Source organism: Myiozetetes cayanensis, unplaced genomic scaffold (genome assembly GCF_022539395.1).
Source record: "Myiozetetes cayanensis isolate MyiCay16 unplaced genomic scaffold, myiCay2020 scf1, whole genome shotgun sequence".
Classification (NCBI taxonomy): Eukaryota; Metazoa; Chordata; class Aves; order Passeriformes; family Tyrannidae; genus Myiozetetes; species Myiozetetes cayanensis.
This window is the reverse complement of record NW_026086604.1, coordinates 76,466,476-76,485,160: the sequence shown is the minus strand read 5'-3', so window position 1 is coordinate 76,485,160 and position 18,685 is coordinate 76,466,476. Positions and strand designations below refer to the sequence as shown.

The 18,685-nt window shown below is 35.8% G+C and overlaps 1 protein-coding gene across 9 annotated transcripts in view; it reads left to right on the top strand.

Moving 5' to 3' along the window:
- Positions 1–18,685, top strand: part of CDH12 (cadherin 12) — a 518,528-nt gene that overhangs the window by 444,296 nt on the left and 55,547 nt on the right. For all 9 annotated transcript variants that reach the window (XM_050331367.1, XM_050331339.1, XM_050331330.1 and 6 more), the window contains one exon: positions 5,553–5,720. In XM_050331367.1, coding sequence (XP_050187324.1) covers positions 5,553–5,720 — 168 coding nt within the window. The remainder of the gene's footprint in view (positions 1–5,552; positions 5,721–18,685) is intronic.

Here is an 18,685-nt window from a genome sequence, read left to right as displayed (position 1 = left end):
TTATCATCTGTTACTCAGTAGTGAGTCAACCATAAGTGATGGCCTACACCCTACTAGCCCTGGAACATCATACAAAACTGGTGTTTGTATACCTATTATTATCTATTATTAATGAGTTACTCCTGTGATAAAAGAATAAGCACAGCTGTAGAGGAAGATTTATAAAACAGTAGCCCAGCATACCTTAAAATGCTACACCAGAAAAAAGTATATAGATTCATGTTTCTACAAGCAACAATAATACGGTGTCACTTGTTTTATAGTGAAAAGCTCACATTATGAGAGTTACATATGGGTCTAGCAATGACTGTAGAAATTAACAGGATTTGAATAATAATGCATAGGATGATGTTCAATGATTTGCTATAAAATCCAGAAGTCTTGGGCAGTACTACAGATCTGGCATTTCCAATTCTTCATGTTATAACTGAGGAGATGACACAGCAGTTTTTCACTGCAGTGTTTTACTGCCAGATATCTGCCCTGAGTGTTTTGACAGAAAAGGGGAAGAAAGCTGTTTGGGTACCAAATGACAAACTCAGAACTGCCAGTAGATGGATAAGCAGTTTTTGGGTTGTTCTTGGCTTGTTTCACCATCTCTTGCATTCTAGTGACAATTTTGAGACCTACCCTTGTATTTATTTGAAGGACCTAAGAAATTCATACTAAGTCACACCAAAAATCCGCGTTGCCCCATATAATGCTTCCAAAAGGGATGGCCTGCTTAGTTCTAGTGAAGGATGAAGAATTAGTGTTTAGTGATGCACCCTCAGCATACTCTTCCTGTCTTCAAGAACTTCCTACAAAGTTCCTGGGTGACTAGCAGTGTCGAAGTAACTAAAACTCTGAAAGGATTTCTGATTTATAAATTTTCCACTTCCCAGTTGTGTTGAATAGTCCATTCCAGAAGCATGATATCTGCACACCAAATTACTAGAAATTCCACGGCAAAGGTTTATTTTTATGAAGAACCAGCTCCTCTTGCTTCCTGGAAATAGTGACACCTCCTAACTTGTTTCATAATTCACACGTTGCAATAGACAGTGAACAGTTAATTCTTATTTATTCCTATTCCCCATGACCTTATAGACCCATATGGTTCCCCAGTTGCCCCTTTTCTACACTGAAGACATATTTAAACAGAAACCATTCCATAACACTGATCAGGACAAGAAAGGACACACAGTATTCAAGAAGGCAGCTGATATGGATGTGTACAGTGGTTTAATCATAACACTTCTGTTCTTTATTCCTTTCCAAAGAGTTCCAAACATTGTTTTCTTTTTAGCTGCTACCACTCAAAAGCTGACACGTTTGTAGAATTTTCTATTACTACATCAAGATCTCATTGCAAAGCAGTGATGGTGAAACCACTGACCCTAATTTTATATGTGGAATAGGGTTTTGTTTGTCAAGCACAGGACTTTACTCATATTGTTTTCTCAAATCATTCCCAATAGGTGATAAACATTTACTCTGATATAAAACTAGTACACTTAAATAGTTTTTACCCTCTATGGGTCTAAGTGACACAGCTGACCCTTTACTCCTTTTCTTTACTGACCTAATCTTTTCCCATCTTCTTGTTGGAGATAAGCAAACCACGTGGAAGTGGGACAGCAAGCTTTTATTGCTATTTCAGGGAGATTAAACACAGTCTAAGTTCTCCAATTTGATATGTGGGGAGTACTTTTTAATGCCATAAAATTGCTCTTCTGATTTTAATTTGAGGGCTTTTTTAACACAAAGCACTTGTCTTAAAACAGATAACCGCTCCTATCTTTCCTCTGCAAATACTGTTCTATTATGAAGAAGTCTATTTCCACCATTAAATGGTCCTTTCCACCCAATTTTCTGATGAGTTTATGAGGTCGATATTCTTATGTATGGCTATATGTCTCTAGGTTTTTTAGATTCAGTATTGTAGTCCATCTTCTGACCTCAGTTACACTATTGAAATCCAAATTGGTGTCAACAGGATTATTGTTGGTAACAATTATTCTGAAAGTTTTTTGTGAAACTTGGATTTTCTCTTTCACATAAGTGAATGATCCCCTGTTGAATTATGGGTCAATAACTTTGTGAAGCACATCTTCTGGCCCAGGTTTCATACATAATATTTGCAGTTTTCAGCAGTCTCATGGAGACTGTACATTTCTGCACATTAGATATTGATGACATTTGAAAAGACAAAAAAAAAAAATATTCGGCTGTGTAGTTGAATAATCTTTATAGTAAAATCTTAAGATAGGAGAATGTACAAACACTCAGAACACCATTACATGCACATAAGGCCTCTATATTATAATAAGTCCTTGATTTAAATTTGGATATTCTTTGTGAAACTGAAGTTAAAATAACAACTTTTGTAGCCGTTTCTTTCCCATATGTTTTTTGCATCTACTTTATTTTTCTATTTTGGGGGTTAGATAACTCTAAATCACATTTGTTCTGTCCCTATGAACCAATGATCTAGGAGAAAATAATATTTCTCAGGGTTTTGTCTAAGGTTTTTGAAATAGAGTAGGCAGAATAAGGAAAATTACCTACAAAAATTGCATGACATGAAAATTATTCTCATTGATTTTTTTTTTCATGAAGATAAAGAGTCTTTTACAAAAAATATATATAGAATGGCCTTACACTTCCAGACAGAAATAAACAGTGGGTGATTTGGAACTTTTCTACTACAGTGATAGCCCATTCTTCATTGTCTGAAAACCATGTGAAATATTTCTGAGGAAATCACGCAGTTGTACCTAGAACAGATATATCAACCAGATAAACTGCATCTTCTCCTCACAACCTGTTCTGTGTTCCATTTTTTCTGTAATCTTTTTCTGTAATCTTTTTGGACTTGAGCAAAATTTTGGATGCTGCTTTTTGATACAAAATGCCCAACACAGAGCTGAATAACCACATTATGCGATGGGTGAGTAAGTGGTTCACAGATTGGGCACAAAGTTATAGTGAATGGGGTAACATCAGAGTGGCATCACTAGTGGGGTTCCACAGGTCTCGATTCTCAGCCCAGTTCTCTTCAACATCTTCATTAATAACTTGAATGCAGGACTCAAAGGAATACTAAGTATGTTTGCAGACAGCACTAAATTGGGAGGAGCTGTCAACTCACTTGAAGGGCACAGGAGCCCTGCAGAGAGACCTCAACAAACTAGATGGTTAGGCAATCATCAACCATATGAAGTTTAACAAAGGAAAGTGCCAGATTCTGCAGCTCAGATGGGGCAATCCTGGTTGTGGGTATAGACTAGGGGATGAGATGCTGCAGAGCAGCACTGCAGAAAGGGAGCTGGGTGTCCTGGTCTATGGCAAGTTGAATAAGTCAACAGTGCCCTGGTAGCCAGGCAGGGCAACCGTGTCCTGAGGGGCATCAGGTAAAGCATCGCTAGGTGATTGAGGGAGATGATTGTCCCACTTTGCTCCTCACTGGCGTGGCCTCACTTTGAATATTGAGTGTAGTTTTGGGTACCACAACATGAAAAAAGATGTTAAGCTATTACAGAGCATCCAAAGGAAGACCATGAGGATGGTGAAGAATCTGGAGGGGGAGGCCTTATGAGGAGCAGCTAAGAACATTTGGTTTGTTCATTCTGGAGAAGAGGAGGCTGAGGGGAGACCTCATTGCAGACTTCAACATCCTCTGGAGAGGAATGGGAGGGGCAGGTACCAATCTCTTCATTCTCATGACCAGTGACATGACCCAAGCAAATGGCTTGAAGATGATTCAGGGGAGTTTAGGAAAATGGTTTTCACCCAGGGGGTGTCTGAGCACTGGAACAGGCTCCACAGGAAAGTAGTCACAGTATCAAGCCTGTCTGAGTTCAAGAAGTGTTTGTACAATGCTCTCAAATACATGATGTGATTCTTGGGCTGTCCTGTGCAGGGCCAGGAGTTGGACTCAATGATTCTGAGGTATCCCTTCCAACTCACACATTCTGTGACTCTATGATTCTATGTTATTTTGTATTGCTAATATAACACAGGAGGTCTTTCATTCTTACAGCTCTTTTCTCTTTAAAATGTGCATACCAAGGATGTTATAAAATACTGTGGAACATGTAGGCTCCACAGTGCCAAATTACAGATTAAGAGATTCAAGAGGAAACCTAATAATGTTCATCCTATTTATAAAAATATTTTTTTTCATGAATCTCACATGAATATAAATAAATTTTTGCAGTTTTATAGTTCAATATTTCTGTTCTGGAACAACTGCAAGCAGGACAGTATATGCCAGGAAGGAAAATGAGGAAGGAAAATGATGGTTCCTAAATAGGTTGTCATTATCAGCGTGTTGCCAGTGGAGAGAAGGAAAATTGTTATACAGTTCAGTTCAGTGGGAATTTTTGATAGGTCCCAGAAATAGCAGATTTAGGTCAAAGTTATTTCTAGACCCTGAAAAAGTGCTATAAGCTAATGGCTCCTATTCTTATTTGTTAACAGAGCAGTGGTTAGTTGCTATAAAGATAAAAATGGTCCTTAAAATTTGTTTCTTGTCATTTCAGACCCGTTATAACATCAGGGTAGAAAAACTACTTTTAATCTCAAATGGTTTAATACTAGTAAATAATACTGTCTAAATCCATAATAACAGGGAAGAATCATACTTCCAATTTGTTTATCTTTCAGTTGTACATGTTATCTGCACCAAAGTGAACCGAGCCATTTTCTGAAAACTACTGCTGAACATATAGCATTTTTCAATGCTATATACACTTCTAAAATTTTGACAAAGAATGCATTTTTGTCCTACACATTTTATTTCAAGAAAATGCTTTGAGTACCCAGAAACTTAGAGCTCTATATGACCTTATAAGCTAATTTTTGTATTCAGAGCATCTCTTGCTCTTTCCCTCTTCTCTCTAAGTCTTCTTTTTTATTCTATACATTCTCAACATATCAGAAAGGAGATTATGGCATACCTACTTAGATATCATCTGTCTCAAATCACTGAAGATTAAGAGTCATTGGGGTAATGTCTTACCCTGATATTTTAATTAATTTCTTTTAAGGAAACGCCTCAGATTTTCATTGCATTGTTGTGCTATATCAAGAAAAATTTCTCAAGCAAAGGAAGAGACTTCTAATAAAAACCTCCTTTTGTAGAGAGGAATATTGTCTTGGCCTACAGTAGTTTAAATTTGTTGACAAGTGGGACACAATTGAAAATGTAGACTCCAAAATACAATGCCACCAGATCTGTTCACCTTTTTGTACTCTGTGCAAGGAAGTGTTCCTCATCTCTGATGTGGCGAAACTATCACACCAATTGTATCCCTAGTGAAAATGCACCATTGTCTTTCACCAATTCACCTCCGCTTGAAAAGACGAAACAGCCATTTGTGTGGCTGAATAGTTGACAAACACACTTTTAAAAAGCCTGAGTGATTTGCCTCTGTTTCTTCATGAACTCCAACTCTTCTCTTAGCAACCTTTTCAGAAGAATTCTATTTCTGGTCCAAGAGATCCAGTATTAAATTGTAAGTGCCCTTTGTTTATTTATTCCTTCTCTTTTCCATTTCCTCTTGTAGGTGTAATAAGAACAGCTTTGCCAAATATGGACAGAGAGGTGAAAGAACAATATCAAGTTCTAATCCAAGCCAAGGACATGGGAGGACAGCTGGGAGGACTAGCTGGTACTACCACTGTAAACATTACTCTCACGGATGTCAACGACAACCCGCCCAGATTTCCTAAGAGTATGTAGTACTTCAAAACACTAATTTTCAAATAAGTATGACCGAAGGTATTAATTTGAAAAATCCCTTATATAAGAAACTGAGATCATGGAAAATGAACAGCATACTATAAAAAGAAATAGAATTTCCCTGTTTTTTAAATTGTATAAAGCTCAGTTTGAAATTATGAGTTGAATGTTTTAGGGGAAATATATAATCATTCCACAAGACCAACCTGAGCCTAAGAGTTCATTTCATTTACATTATAGAAACTATTTGCAAAATGCTATTTTGTCAAGGGAAACTGGATGAATGCCTTCAAATGACAAAAGGTTATAACCCTTCCAGGTAACTTCCACGTACCAAAGACAGAGCTAGCTCATGCTAAGTATTATTGTTATGATATTCAGAAACAGATTTTAATGCGTCTTGGCCCAGAAGATTATACCTGTCCTTGAAAATACTTGCAGCCTCAAAATAGTGGTCCTCCACTGATAATTTATTATGTTTCACATTAATAAGTTTACAGGAAGCTTTTCAGAAGTATGCTAATTTAGAGTTGCATACTCTGTGTATGATTAGATGGATTGTTTCTCTCCATAAATTTATTGAAGTTTTGTATATCCCATACCTTAGAAATGCAGAAACTAATCAAGCATAAACCTTGATAATTATGTCAAAATAATTAACTGCTAAAAGTTGTTAATAAGGCAAATTCGTATTAGAATACTTGTATGAGTCTGCAGTAAGATCATGGTAAATGTTTAATTTTCACTTCTTTTCTTGCCCATGAATTGTAATCCCACCATATGTAGTATAAATACTACCATATGTAGTATAAATAGATGCAAAACCATATCCACAACTGTGAAGTTTTGTCTCATATAAACATTTTCCTTCTTCTTTTACTCAGTCTGAAAATGTGTTGTATTTCTGCAGGCATGTAAGAACAAACATGTTAAGAGAAGGATCCATCTGGTCCTTCCTTCTCTCTCTTACACTCACATCTGGAGGGTATCTGAAAAATAGGCTAAACCATACTCCATAAAATTTCCTAAGTTTCTAATCATTTTTAGTTTTATTGGTGTTTTTGAATTTAACAACCCTCAAGGTGTTTTTCTTACAACAAGTTTCCCTGTTGCTTTGAAACTTCTGTAAAATTTGAGAGTCCATATTTTAGATTAGAGGTACACAAATTAATCATACATATCACAACAAACAGCTTCCCCTCCTTTGTTTTGAATCCATCCTTACATACTTACCTGCATGTCAACCTCTTCAAAGAATTTAGAAAACATTGCAAAATAGGAGGTTTTTAAAAAAGCTCTGATGATTTCTTTTTTTCAATATGGGATATTCTCTCTGAGTCCATTATTTCTGCTCCTACTGTTTTGACTCTGCATCTCAGTCATATCCATCCTTAGCTCCCCTCAACTCCCTGGAGATCTCTGGGGCAAAAAAAATCAGTGTTATATAAGTACCTCCAAGCCTTCTTGTGCCACGATTGTTTGAAGCAAAATATTGCACATCATAATAGTTCCCCTATTTCATCCTTCAGGCTCTTGGGCATGTAACAGCTAATCCCAATGATTTGTTACTGTTGTGTCCATTTGTTCCACAACTGCTTCTATAGCTAATTTAACCTTCTCATGAGTCCCCTATAAAGAAGGGTTCCAGGATAAAAAAAAATCCCCAGGTATTCTTCACTGAAAACAAAGAAAAAATTGTATTCACTTTTACATTTGTGATCTTATCTTTTCTGAGAACTTCTATATGTCAGTTTTGGGTTGGCTTTTTGCAATTACTCTCAGGCTTTTGCCTCCAGATGTCTTAAAAGACAATTATTACTAGCTCATTTGTAGAGATTTATTCAAACTCAGTTTCTGTCTTCTTTTCTGTGGTTTTATAGATGAAGCAGATTTTATGGTTCTTTCTATTCTCTTTCCTGAGACACAACTTCATTTTATTGAAAGATGTGTTCTTGCTTTTATTAGCTGCTTTCCCTTTTGCTTTTTAATGGATGTGTGCATTTGCTGTGACTCTTCAAAATGATGTCCCCCATCACCCACAGTGTTCTAAGTCTCAGCTATCCCATTCAGATTTTCTATAACAATCTCCCTCAGTTGTATTTATTTCCATTTTATAATTATTAATAATATTTATTTATTTATTTATTTATTTATTCATTTCACTGAGTACAACCATCTTGCAATTTTGTCTTTTATTGCTCCTGCACAGATATTGCATTTAAACTAATTATTGTTGCTGCAAAACTTAGAAGAACTAAAAAACTTTTGCTGACTAGCTAACATTAGTACTGTTCTGTTCTTTAGTTCTTACTTGACAGAGCTTCCTTTAACAAGCATCATTATTCCTTTACTGATCAGGTCTGCTGTGCTTTTCCTGTGTATTTTACTTCTTGATAGTATGCTACCTGACTTATTTTCTTCTTTACCACAGATATTGAATATGCTACTATGCTGATATTCTTGTTTAGCATTAGGCAGTAAAGCTACCCGTACGAGTTCTCATTTTAACTCTTGGCCTTATATTATGGCTTTCTTTCTCCTCTTTACTGTCCTTAGTTTGATTCTGTCTGACATACCATTTTTTTTATTTCCTACTGGACTATCATCACCTTTTGTAGCATTCTCCAGTGAAGAATGCAGAATTATCGTCACTGAACCCTTTACCTGAATAGTGTACTTTTGCATTTTTTTTTAAATTGTCTGTTTTCCAACACCTGTAAATTCTCCTCAGCTTTTCAGCCAGGTATCACAATGGCTGTAGAAGAGTTTTTAAACTTTCTGAAGCCCGTTTTTCCTATGGCAAAAATGAATTTTGAATCTTCTCTATGGGAACCAATTCCTTAGCAAGTACTCTGACCTTCCAGAATTGTGACTCACTTCTGTGCACCCCTTTAAATGACAGGCATTTAAAACTTTGTCTTTACATCTTTTTCTCCTGATTGTACAGGGTGAGACCATTTCAGACTGTGCTACTATGAATGTTCTCAACTTCAGCTTTCACTTGCTAGCCTAAATTTCCACCTCTGTCCAATCTTATTTTATTTTGTCAAAGCTCACATGATGTCTCTTTTAGTTTCATGACAAGCTGTCAAAACATTTGTGAGATGCTTCAAATATGACCAACAAACAAATCATCCCAGAGGTCCTATTTGTACCAACATTCTGACTGTCCTCATCTTCAGTGCTTGTTAAACTACCCAACACTGCAGTTTGTTTCTTCCTTTCAACTACTGCTGGAAGGGTACCACAGGTATAAGATGAAATAATGTAACTGTCAGGAGACTTAAAAACTCAGTACACTGGCAAGCTTCTTGGGCCCTGTGTTATTTCCCATCCTGGTTTTGAGTTGTATATTTTACTTCCTTTGCTGTTAGGGGCCTTAGTAATTTTCTATTTTATTGTATGTCTTCATCTACTGTGGTGGTGTAAAAATGCACAAAATTTCATGTAGTGTCAGACAGTTTTCATGACACAGAGAAAGCATGGAATATATCACCCTCTTTAAAGAAGATAGCCTTGAGGTCTTATTTAATGCATGAACTGCAGTTATGACGTCTTTGCCCAATTGTTGCTCTGAAGGAATAAAAAAACACACACAAGAGACCAAGCTTGTCCTGTGCTTTGCATGCTAATAACGTTGAAAACCTTCTCTTTCTATTATATCAAATGTCACAAAAGACAAATTACAACAGTGACTCTCAGCAAAACAGAACATAATCATATTGGAGGTTTGTGTTGATTTTGAAAATAAAAAACACTTAATATGGCTTACAAGCTAAAATGTCAGTGTGAGTACTCCAGTGAACTGGACCAAGTTTGGTAAAGACTTTCTTTTTATGTGTTACAGGCAACAATCTCAATCAACGGGGATTTAATTAGCCAGTTCCATTTTTGGTTAAAGTGATATGTGAGATGATGTGTAGTGTGCCTGAAATTCACAGAGACACAAATGTTAATTACAGCTAAACAAAAGGAGCTGACAGAGAAAAAGTGGAGTTTGAATTTTATTTCTAACATAACAACTGCACTTTTCAGTTTTGTTCCTTGAAAATGTTGTAGTGATTCAGAGTCGCTACCTGCCAGGAAATGGATTTTATCATTTGCTTGAGTACCACAGCTAAAGAAATGCTTGTACAGAATTTAAGTTTATGTGTTTTTCACATTATATGTGAAAAATAAGCGTTTAAAATCAGATCTACATGGGTGCCAAGTTCAGGCCTGGAAAGACCTAAGGACCCCTCAGTGCTGCTGGGAGTTGAGACCTCCAGTATTCCATTACTCATTGTTGGTCAAGAAAGCCAGGAAGTGCAGACTGAAGAAAAAGACTGAAGATTCTTTAACACAGACTACTTCAGAGTAAATGCTTTGCATCACATAATCAGGAGCACAGTTTTGCAAAGGGCTTATGCCTAACAAGTTCTGCTATAGGTTACCTTATCAAATAAGGCAACACTACATTTCACAGGATAAAGTTTAATTTTTTTCTGAACTCAGTTGAGCTGAAAAAAAAAATTCACAGTAGAAGTAGGAGAACATATATTATTAATATTTGGAAGAAGCTACGTTGCTAAAAAATACATTACAAGCTTGCAAAAAAATGTATCATGGAACACCTTCATCTTATGAAGGGTCCTTTAAGGAAACAGGCAGGTTATCAGCATCCAGTGATGAAACACCATGGACTATCCTGCTGAATATGGAATTTTTTATTTAGAACCTGTGCTTTTGAACATATTCAGTGGGGAACTCTCACCTTGTGTGTCTCTTAGTAATGAGGAGTGTAACAAAGGGGAAACCTCTAAACATTATATATTTCTGTCAGAGATGTTTGACCTGCGGGTATGTATTGGCCCATATTTCAGAAAACTGATACTTCAGAAAACCGATATTTTCTGTAAAACTTGTAGGAAAAAAAATAATCTGAATTATTTTGTTAGTAGAAATTTATTTCCAGGAGTGTTTTCTGTTTTACCTGACTCATCATAAGTACACTGAATTTCTGCATTATTGGGTATGTTTCTTTGTTAAAGATAGAACTTTTCTGTAAATATTAAAATAAATATTTCATAGCAATGTTTGATTCTTGCCAAAACCGGAAGAAAAGTTAAAGACTGCGAAAGAAAGCCCTTTTTGCTATCATAACAATGGTACTCAAGAAATTGAATGAAAATTTGGTATAACACAGCATTGCCTTAGAACAGTGAAGAGTGGACAAAAGCTGCTTTTCTGTAGGCATGCATCCAGGTCCAGAAGGGAACTGATGGCCTTGCTCTCTCAGCTACTTATGTACATGATAGCTGATTAAGTAAAACGATAATTCAGCACATCCTTCCTAGAAGCTAATGGTCTAACCATTAATGCAACAAACAAAAATGGACCAGTCTGAGCTTGCTGCCAGGATGGCTGTGGCTTGTTTTGAATTCTTAAAATAAGCTTCAAGAAAGAATGGATGGGTTATATTTAATTCAACATTTAAATGACAAAAACTGTATAATTACTTGGTATAAATTATGCTTTATGGAAGCAAACCAATTAAGTGATTCAACATTTTCATATTGATTCATATTTTGTAAGGTTTTATGCTTTAGTTTTCCTGTCCTTTTGTTTTGTTCACCGATGACAGAGTGAGTGTGAAAGCAATTTAGATAAATAAAGCCTTACATACTGAGCAATAAAAGCAGATACAAATCATTTTAGTCAAAGGAATAGTATGTCTTCTTATTTTAATATGACATAAACATTCTTTTAAAGAATAAGGCCTGGACATAGAAGAAATGTAATTGTATTTTAAAATTTATACTGTTTTTATTTTGATATTGGCAAAAAAAGACATTCTCAAGCATCTTAGAAAGTCAGTACTAAGTTTGGTTCATTTTTAAGGTGTATGTTTTTAAGATGACACTGCCTGATTACTTTTTTTTATCCAAAAGAACTATTTGGATAAAGCTATGTTTTATCACATCACTTCCAGCTCACAGAAGTCCATTTTGTGAGAAAATTATTAAAAACTCTTTTCAATGGAAGAAAAATTAATAAATTGGTTAACCCAATATTGAATTTTGTCTACTTGTGCATGTATTAGCTATAAAAAAAAAGCACCTCTCTGACGGTCATAAACCATTATCTCAGGGCTGCTTTGTAACCACAATTTAAAATGTTCAGACAGCTGTAGAGCAATGCCTAGACATCACAAGGGTCATTTTTTCTTTGCTGTCATTGGTCTTTCCAGAAGCATCCCAGCGAAATCTATCAAGATAGTTTGCATAAAAAGCATGGCAAATTTCCAGAAATGCTAACTTGTTTGGAAACAGAAACACAAAGATTCATCTTTCTGGTACTGACACCTTAAATAAAGCAAGGCTGAAGGATCATTCCTATGACCTTGCACATCCATTACCTGTCCATACTACAGGGGTTCACAGCTAATTGGATTTGGATTTCATGAGTGGGCAGTACAAGGCATTCCACAGAATATAATAAATCCTCCACCTGAGATGGTAGAGAAAACAATAATCTTAAAGAGAAAAGTCCACAAAATAGACAATTCAGAAACCAGAAAAAAATCCTTAATTGATGCAATTTCAGGAATTTCAGTGCAAGTATAAAAGACCTTTATAAATGAGAACTCTCCCTTTAGTCTCTTAGTTATATAACCTTTGCACGGCACTTGAATGACCTGTTATCTAGAAGATCTATTATATAGAACTATTACATATTATGAATAGGCTTTGAATATTATTACCATTTTACATCTATTTTAAGTTATTATTTACTTGTTTATTGCTTCTTTTAATAGGTTTACCTTCAGGTTGTACAATCTGTAGAAATATTCTAGAAGAAAGAGCAACCAAGTGCTGGACTTCGAAAGGCCTGTACTTATGTATACTTGTTGCAATATTATTAATATAATAAATAAGGGGTCCACGTGGACCAGAGAGACACCAATGTGGTGTGTAACAGAATGTTTTATTGAGGGAGAAAAACAGCTTAAGTAGCAGTTTTGAATTGTAACACGTCACAGCAGGTAAACTTTTTGACCAATCCTGCCGAGGCACTTCACTGCTCATGTGCACCAGAGTTCTGGAAGGCTTCATTTCCCAGAATGCTCTGCCAGATCTCTTCCTGAAACCCAAAACACCACATATACACACTTTGTGTATTGAAAACTCTTGTAGTTGTTTATTTATATGGTTTTGGAAGCTTAGTGCGTGGCAGAAATTACACACACATTATTTATCATAAGTTTCACTACATCAAGGTTGGTCAGTTTTGTTAACTCGGTAAACTAAATTTGACTGATTCCATTCAAGTGGCTTTGAACAAGTCTAGCTCAGGTTTTATTGCCAAACTGGGTTCAGAAACACAGTGCAAGTAAGAAGTCTTCTGGTCCACATGAGATAGAAAGGAAAATCTTCTAACTCATTGCTTTGGATGAGTAGATGATGAGAGACAATTTCCTCAGACAGTGGTATTTACTTTTAAAGATTTCAGAAGCATGCAACACAGATCACACCCGGTAGTACATTAAACATCTACAGAAAAGTATTTTGTGATTAGGAAATTATTCTGTTCACTAATAAAAAAAAAAAAAATAAGGAAAGCATAGGTTTTGATTTAAAAAGAAACAATGAAGATTTATTCCCTTCTTACTTGGACAATTTGGTAGAAAACTTACTCACAATTAAGGTTCAAAGCTCTAATTTGTCTAATTAAGCATTTTAACAAGTCTGCACAAGTTTTTGAGAAGTTATTATACCCCCTCTAATTTAGATTTGGAAGTATGGCTTCTCTTGGTATTCCTGTTAAAAGTTACTGTACTTTGTATACAGCACTTGCGTCTTCATTGGCTCTCAGAATGAAAATGAGTCCATCTTTCATTGATTAAAGAATTTGCCTGGCAGACAAGACACCTTAATTCAGTTCCAGCAACTAATTACTTATTTTATACCAACTGGGAGATACTTGCAACGAACAGGTGGGCAGATTCATTGCAGACTAGCCTGCAGGCAGTGATTAGCTGGGCGACTGAGCCAGAGGTTTCTTTGAATCAAAAAGGGAGGGAAGGTCAAATCCTTGTTTTCTTCATCCTTGCTAATTTTCTAATGACTATTTCATAAAACAAAAAGGGAAAAAAGCATCCCCTTAGTTTTGTTAACAAAGCTGACCTTGTATAATGTCAGAAAATCTTAAACAAGACTGATTTTAATTTACCTGTGAGTTTTGAGTTAACTAAAACTACATTTTTGAGTTGAACATGGACTTTAACCAGCCCTTTCAAAGAGTGATAGAAGACACAAATGTAAAGACTATAGAAATAAGCTCATGCAATTACAAGCCAATTATGAAACCAGTAACTATACAGATGTCATTATAATTTTGGATTTTAATGCCTGTGACTCACTTAACTACGTCTTTAAAATTAGCAAAACTGTAGTCAAATAAGTACGATAAATACTAGCTGACCAGTATGTGCACTGTACTCTTATAGGAATCAGAGGAGGAAAAAGGGTAACTCGTCTTCATTCCAAGTTCCTTCCAAGTCTCACACCTCTGTACTGTGGTGTATTTGCATTTCTGTCTCACCTTCCTCTGGCCTCTCTTTCCTCCTCACCCTGACAATCCTTACATTCAACATGGGCTTTTGTCTCCCCTCTCCTGTAAGAGACACAAATTTATCCTTGATCTCATCATGTAACTACAGTGTGGCCATCTCCTCCCTCTATTCTATTCTATTTTTATTTTCCTTCCCAATAATAGTACTGATAAAAGAATTTATGCTTTGTTGGGTCACTTTCAGCTCTGAGTTTCTTCACATTTTGCTCTACTGAAATCAGGAGTCTTCCCCATCCCAGATAAGCTCTTTTCAGCTCTGTCTTTCTTGGTTTTACCACTACCCTGTCAAACAGCTCAGTGACCCTTGCCTGCTGTTTCTATTTCACCCTCCTAAGTTAGCTACATGTTTGACAGCTAGTCATAAAAAAGCCTCTGTACCTTTCTTTTTCCTGCACCATCACTTAATCATTACAATTAAAGACATTTTTACATAGACTAAAAGAAGGTGTACAATGGCTTATTACATTTTGCTTTTCAAAGCAAAAGAAGGACATGGATGTGTCAGAAAAGGTTCCTGGAGATTTGTCTGTACAGTTAGTTTTAGAATAGTCACAGGGCACAGTTTTGACCAACACCAAGTAAAGCTTTCTCAGAGAAATTCGGGGCATTTGGAGAAATTAGTACAGACCAGTAACTATTTTCTGCAGTCACTTTCAATGAAATTGACCTATTTTAGGGTGAGTAAAAGAGTTTAGTAACATGGAAATAGGCCATTCTATACTGGCTATCTTCTGGGACAGAGTGCAGCTGGTACAAGAAATTTCTTTGTACAGTTGTAGCTTATTTGAGCCTATGCTTTGCAATCCAGGCCATGCAGCCCACCTTGGGTCACAGCACCCCACAGTTAAGTAGGCTTCTGTCACTATTTATATGTGTGCAACATAAAGAGCTTAACATAACATCTATAAAAAATTCTATTTACACTTACACCAACTTTCTCTTACTTTTTTCTTATTCCTTTCAACATCAGAATTCTTCACATACTTTTAGTAAGCACCAATTTGCCCCCAAAGGTGGATGTAGCCTTACTAACAGCTCCCTAGAAACTTCTTTTCTTTTTGGTAACTGTCACTGTTTCATGATCTTAATCATAAAGCATCTTGAAGAGTGAAACATTTTATTCAGACTGAACAATGACACAATTCCCAACTAAAGCATAATATTTGGAAGAGAACTGAGAAATGAACTGGAGGTAGAAATATTTAATCACAATAGGTTCTCAAAGCACTAAATGTTTAGTAAATTTTATGTCTGCTACACTTGTATTCTGATGTGTCTTCTGCAACCGGACTTGTCTATCTCGCATTGGCCTTTTTAGCCATCAGCGTACTTGTAGCAAGTGTGGGTAGAGCCCTTCTCAAATCTTTGTTCGCAAAGCCTAGCCATGATGACACTTGTATTGTTTTTTAACTCTCTCAAAAATGCATAACTAGCAAAGGCTACCTAAAGACTTTTTGGATTACACACTGAATGAAACCAAACACTTGTTTAAACCTCTAAACTGAGAGAGACCGAACCTTTAACTGCAAAGCAGGGCATAAAACCAAACATAACTATTTCCTGATACTACATCATAGCCAATGAAAAATATAGGTAGTTTCTCACTATGTAAAATGCAATGCTCCAATTGTACTGTTAAGCAATAGTTCAAGAAATACTAATGGGCACAATAGTGGTTAGAAGTTAAATGTTATCTATTGGTCATAAAATTTTGATGTTAGTCTGTACTTATCAAATTCATTTCCCTCCTATCATCATCTTTAGGTGGTATTTGATCATTAACATAAAGATTATAGGTAAATTATTTTTGAACACATCATTATCATCCTAGTACATCATCATCATTAATGATTGTATTTTACATCATCTACCTTCTGTAGTGAAGGTGTAAACAAATATGGTTTATAGAAGTTCAACAACCTTTGGCAGGAATCATGTCATTCATTCCGCTATGATGTGTCTTCTGTGGGGAGTGGTGAAGAAATTATTCATTCAAAACACAGACAGCATTTAGATCAGATGCATGAAATTATCCACGGTAACCTTGGGATGTCTTGAAAGCCCCATGCATCTCCGCCTACTCTCCAATATTGAAAAGTAGCTAGGGTTACAGATTTAACAGCATGGGGTTGCCTTGCAATGCTTTCAGAATTGTTTCCAAAGTGATTCTGACTACAGTGTCACTTGCTGCATCGCTATCAATTCTGGCAGCATCTGCCTTTTTCCCTGAGGCCTTCCATCCAAGTAAGAAATCAACATATTCTTTCTGCTTCTAACTGTCATGGGCTTGCTTTCTGAAAATTTAGAGGCTACAGGGCAACATAAAGTGAAACAGACCATATGCAATTATCTAATTATAATCACAATAGTTTAGGCTCACGATTTTCAAAAATACCTAAGAACCACAGTTTTATTCAGATTTTCAGGACTGCTCCACTCCTCCTAAAACATTAAATAGGATGGCTAAGTGCTTGACACAATCCAAATGTTTCTAATGACCTTAGAAATAGGAGCTAAGCTGAAGATACCAAGCAGTTTGAAACTGTCTTCTCTGAGTCCAAAACACATTTTAAGTTGATTTTTTTGCATAAATAAAGCTATAAAAATAAAAAGTAAATAACAGAAATATTCTAGAGGACCTCTTTCAAGTTTTGTCATGAATTCATGATAATTATTTTATTATCAGTGACTTCCACAGAAATTTTGTTGATTTTGTAAATGTGATTGCCAATGCTATCAAGAGAAGGATGTAGAATTAAGCACTCACTATTTTTGTGTTTCACTGCAAAAGAAGTAGTATTTAAATAGAGAGCTCACCTTTAAACACTTAAATTAGAAAACATATCACTTGTGATAAGTTGATCATACTTACCATAAAGTTAAGAGATTACAAATACAAAATATTCACTTGCCATCCTCTTGTATCACTATTTTTCTTATATCACACACTAAATCACAAGTTTTTAAGGAAACAGTTGCATACAGTGACCCAAAACTTAAAACAAACTGTAGTCAACAATTATGAACTTGTACTGGATGACTTCACAGTTTTTTACCTCAAATAATAATAAATTAATACATAGTTCAGGGAAAAACATTTGTATGTACCCCATGAATATGTGAAAATCAGAGCTTCACAAGGACTTTTTTGAGTAATACAGATGTTGAGAATGCTTTGTTTAGGTGATTTTAGGGTTGCAACTGAGGTGTGACTTGAAGGACTAAAGATAGGAACCTAATTTCCTTAGTCGATGGACAGAAAAATGATTCTTCCAATACAGATGATTTAGAACACCTAGCTTAGATCCTAAAGTAAATGGTTTGACCATATTCTTAAGGGTGAATGAATAATTGTAGTAAAATTGTGTTATTATATTTTGTACCAGAGTGATAAAGAAAATATTAAAAGGCTCCCACAAGATATCTCAGAAGCAGAGATGTTAAACAGAGCATTACAAACTCCATGTCCATTTCTTGACAATATATTTTTTATCATGTTAATGTTTCATATACGTCATGCAATTTAACTTTTATAGAGGGAATAAGTGTATTGATTTACTTCATGGTGATGGTGTGATCACCAGAATATTACCAACAGACTTAACTGATAAATCCCAATTACATGTTGCCTGAGATTCTGAAAAAGGAAAGACATTTTCTCCTGAACACTTTTTTTCTATTTGTAAGGCATGCTACACCTTGGAAATTCTTTATAACCAGTATATAATTTACATAAAATCCAACTGATTCAAGCTTTTATATTATATCCCACCCCCTACCCCCCACCCCCAATTATTTATCTCGCTGTGCTTTGGAAGTTTTTTTATTTGGTAATAAGTTCTTAATAAGTAGACTGGATATTACCAGAACAGTCCTTTATTGGTCACAATATGTAATGAAGCTGATCATGTGGAACTGGTTTTCCACATAAGCCCTCAGAAATACAGGAAGCACACTATCTAACACATTAATGCATTGACAAAGGTAGAATTCACAAAAATGGGAAGTCGTAATGTTGGAATCTCTCCTTTACAATAATAATGGTATGATTAAAGCATTTACTTAGGAACTTGATTTGGGACACTCCTCAACCAGTAGGAATTCAACCCTATATCATATAGAAGAAACAGAAGCGCCCTTATAACCAGGTCAGGATAAAAACTGAAATGCCTTGATAATTTAAACTAACAAGCATAATGGCCAGTCTTCGCGAGCGAAGATCCGGGGGAAGGTCTTTCCACCTTCCAAGCCTGCGCATTGGATTTTTTAGGTGAGACACAGTGTGCGCGGAACTGAGCCCACCCTTTAATCCTAAGGTTCATCTGCCGGGGCCAAGCGAGCTTG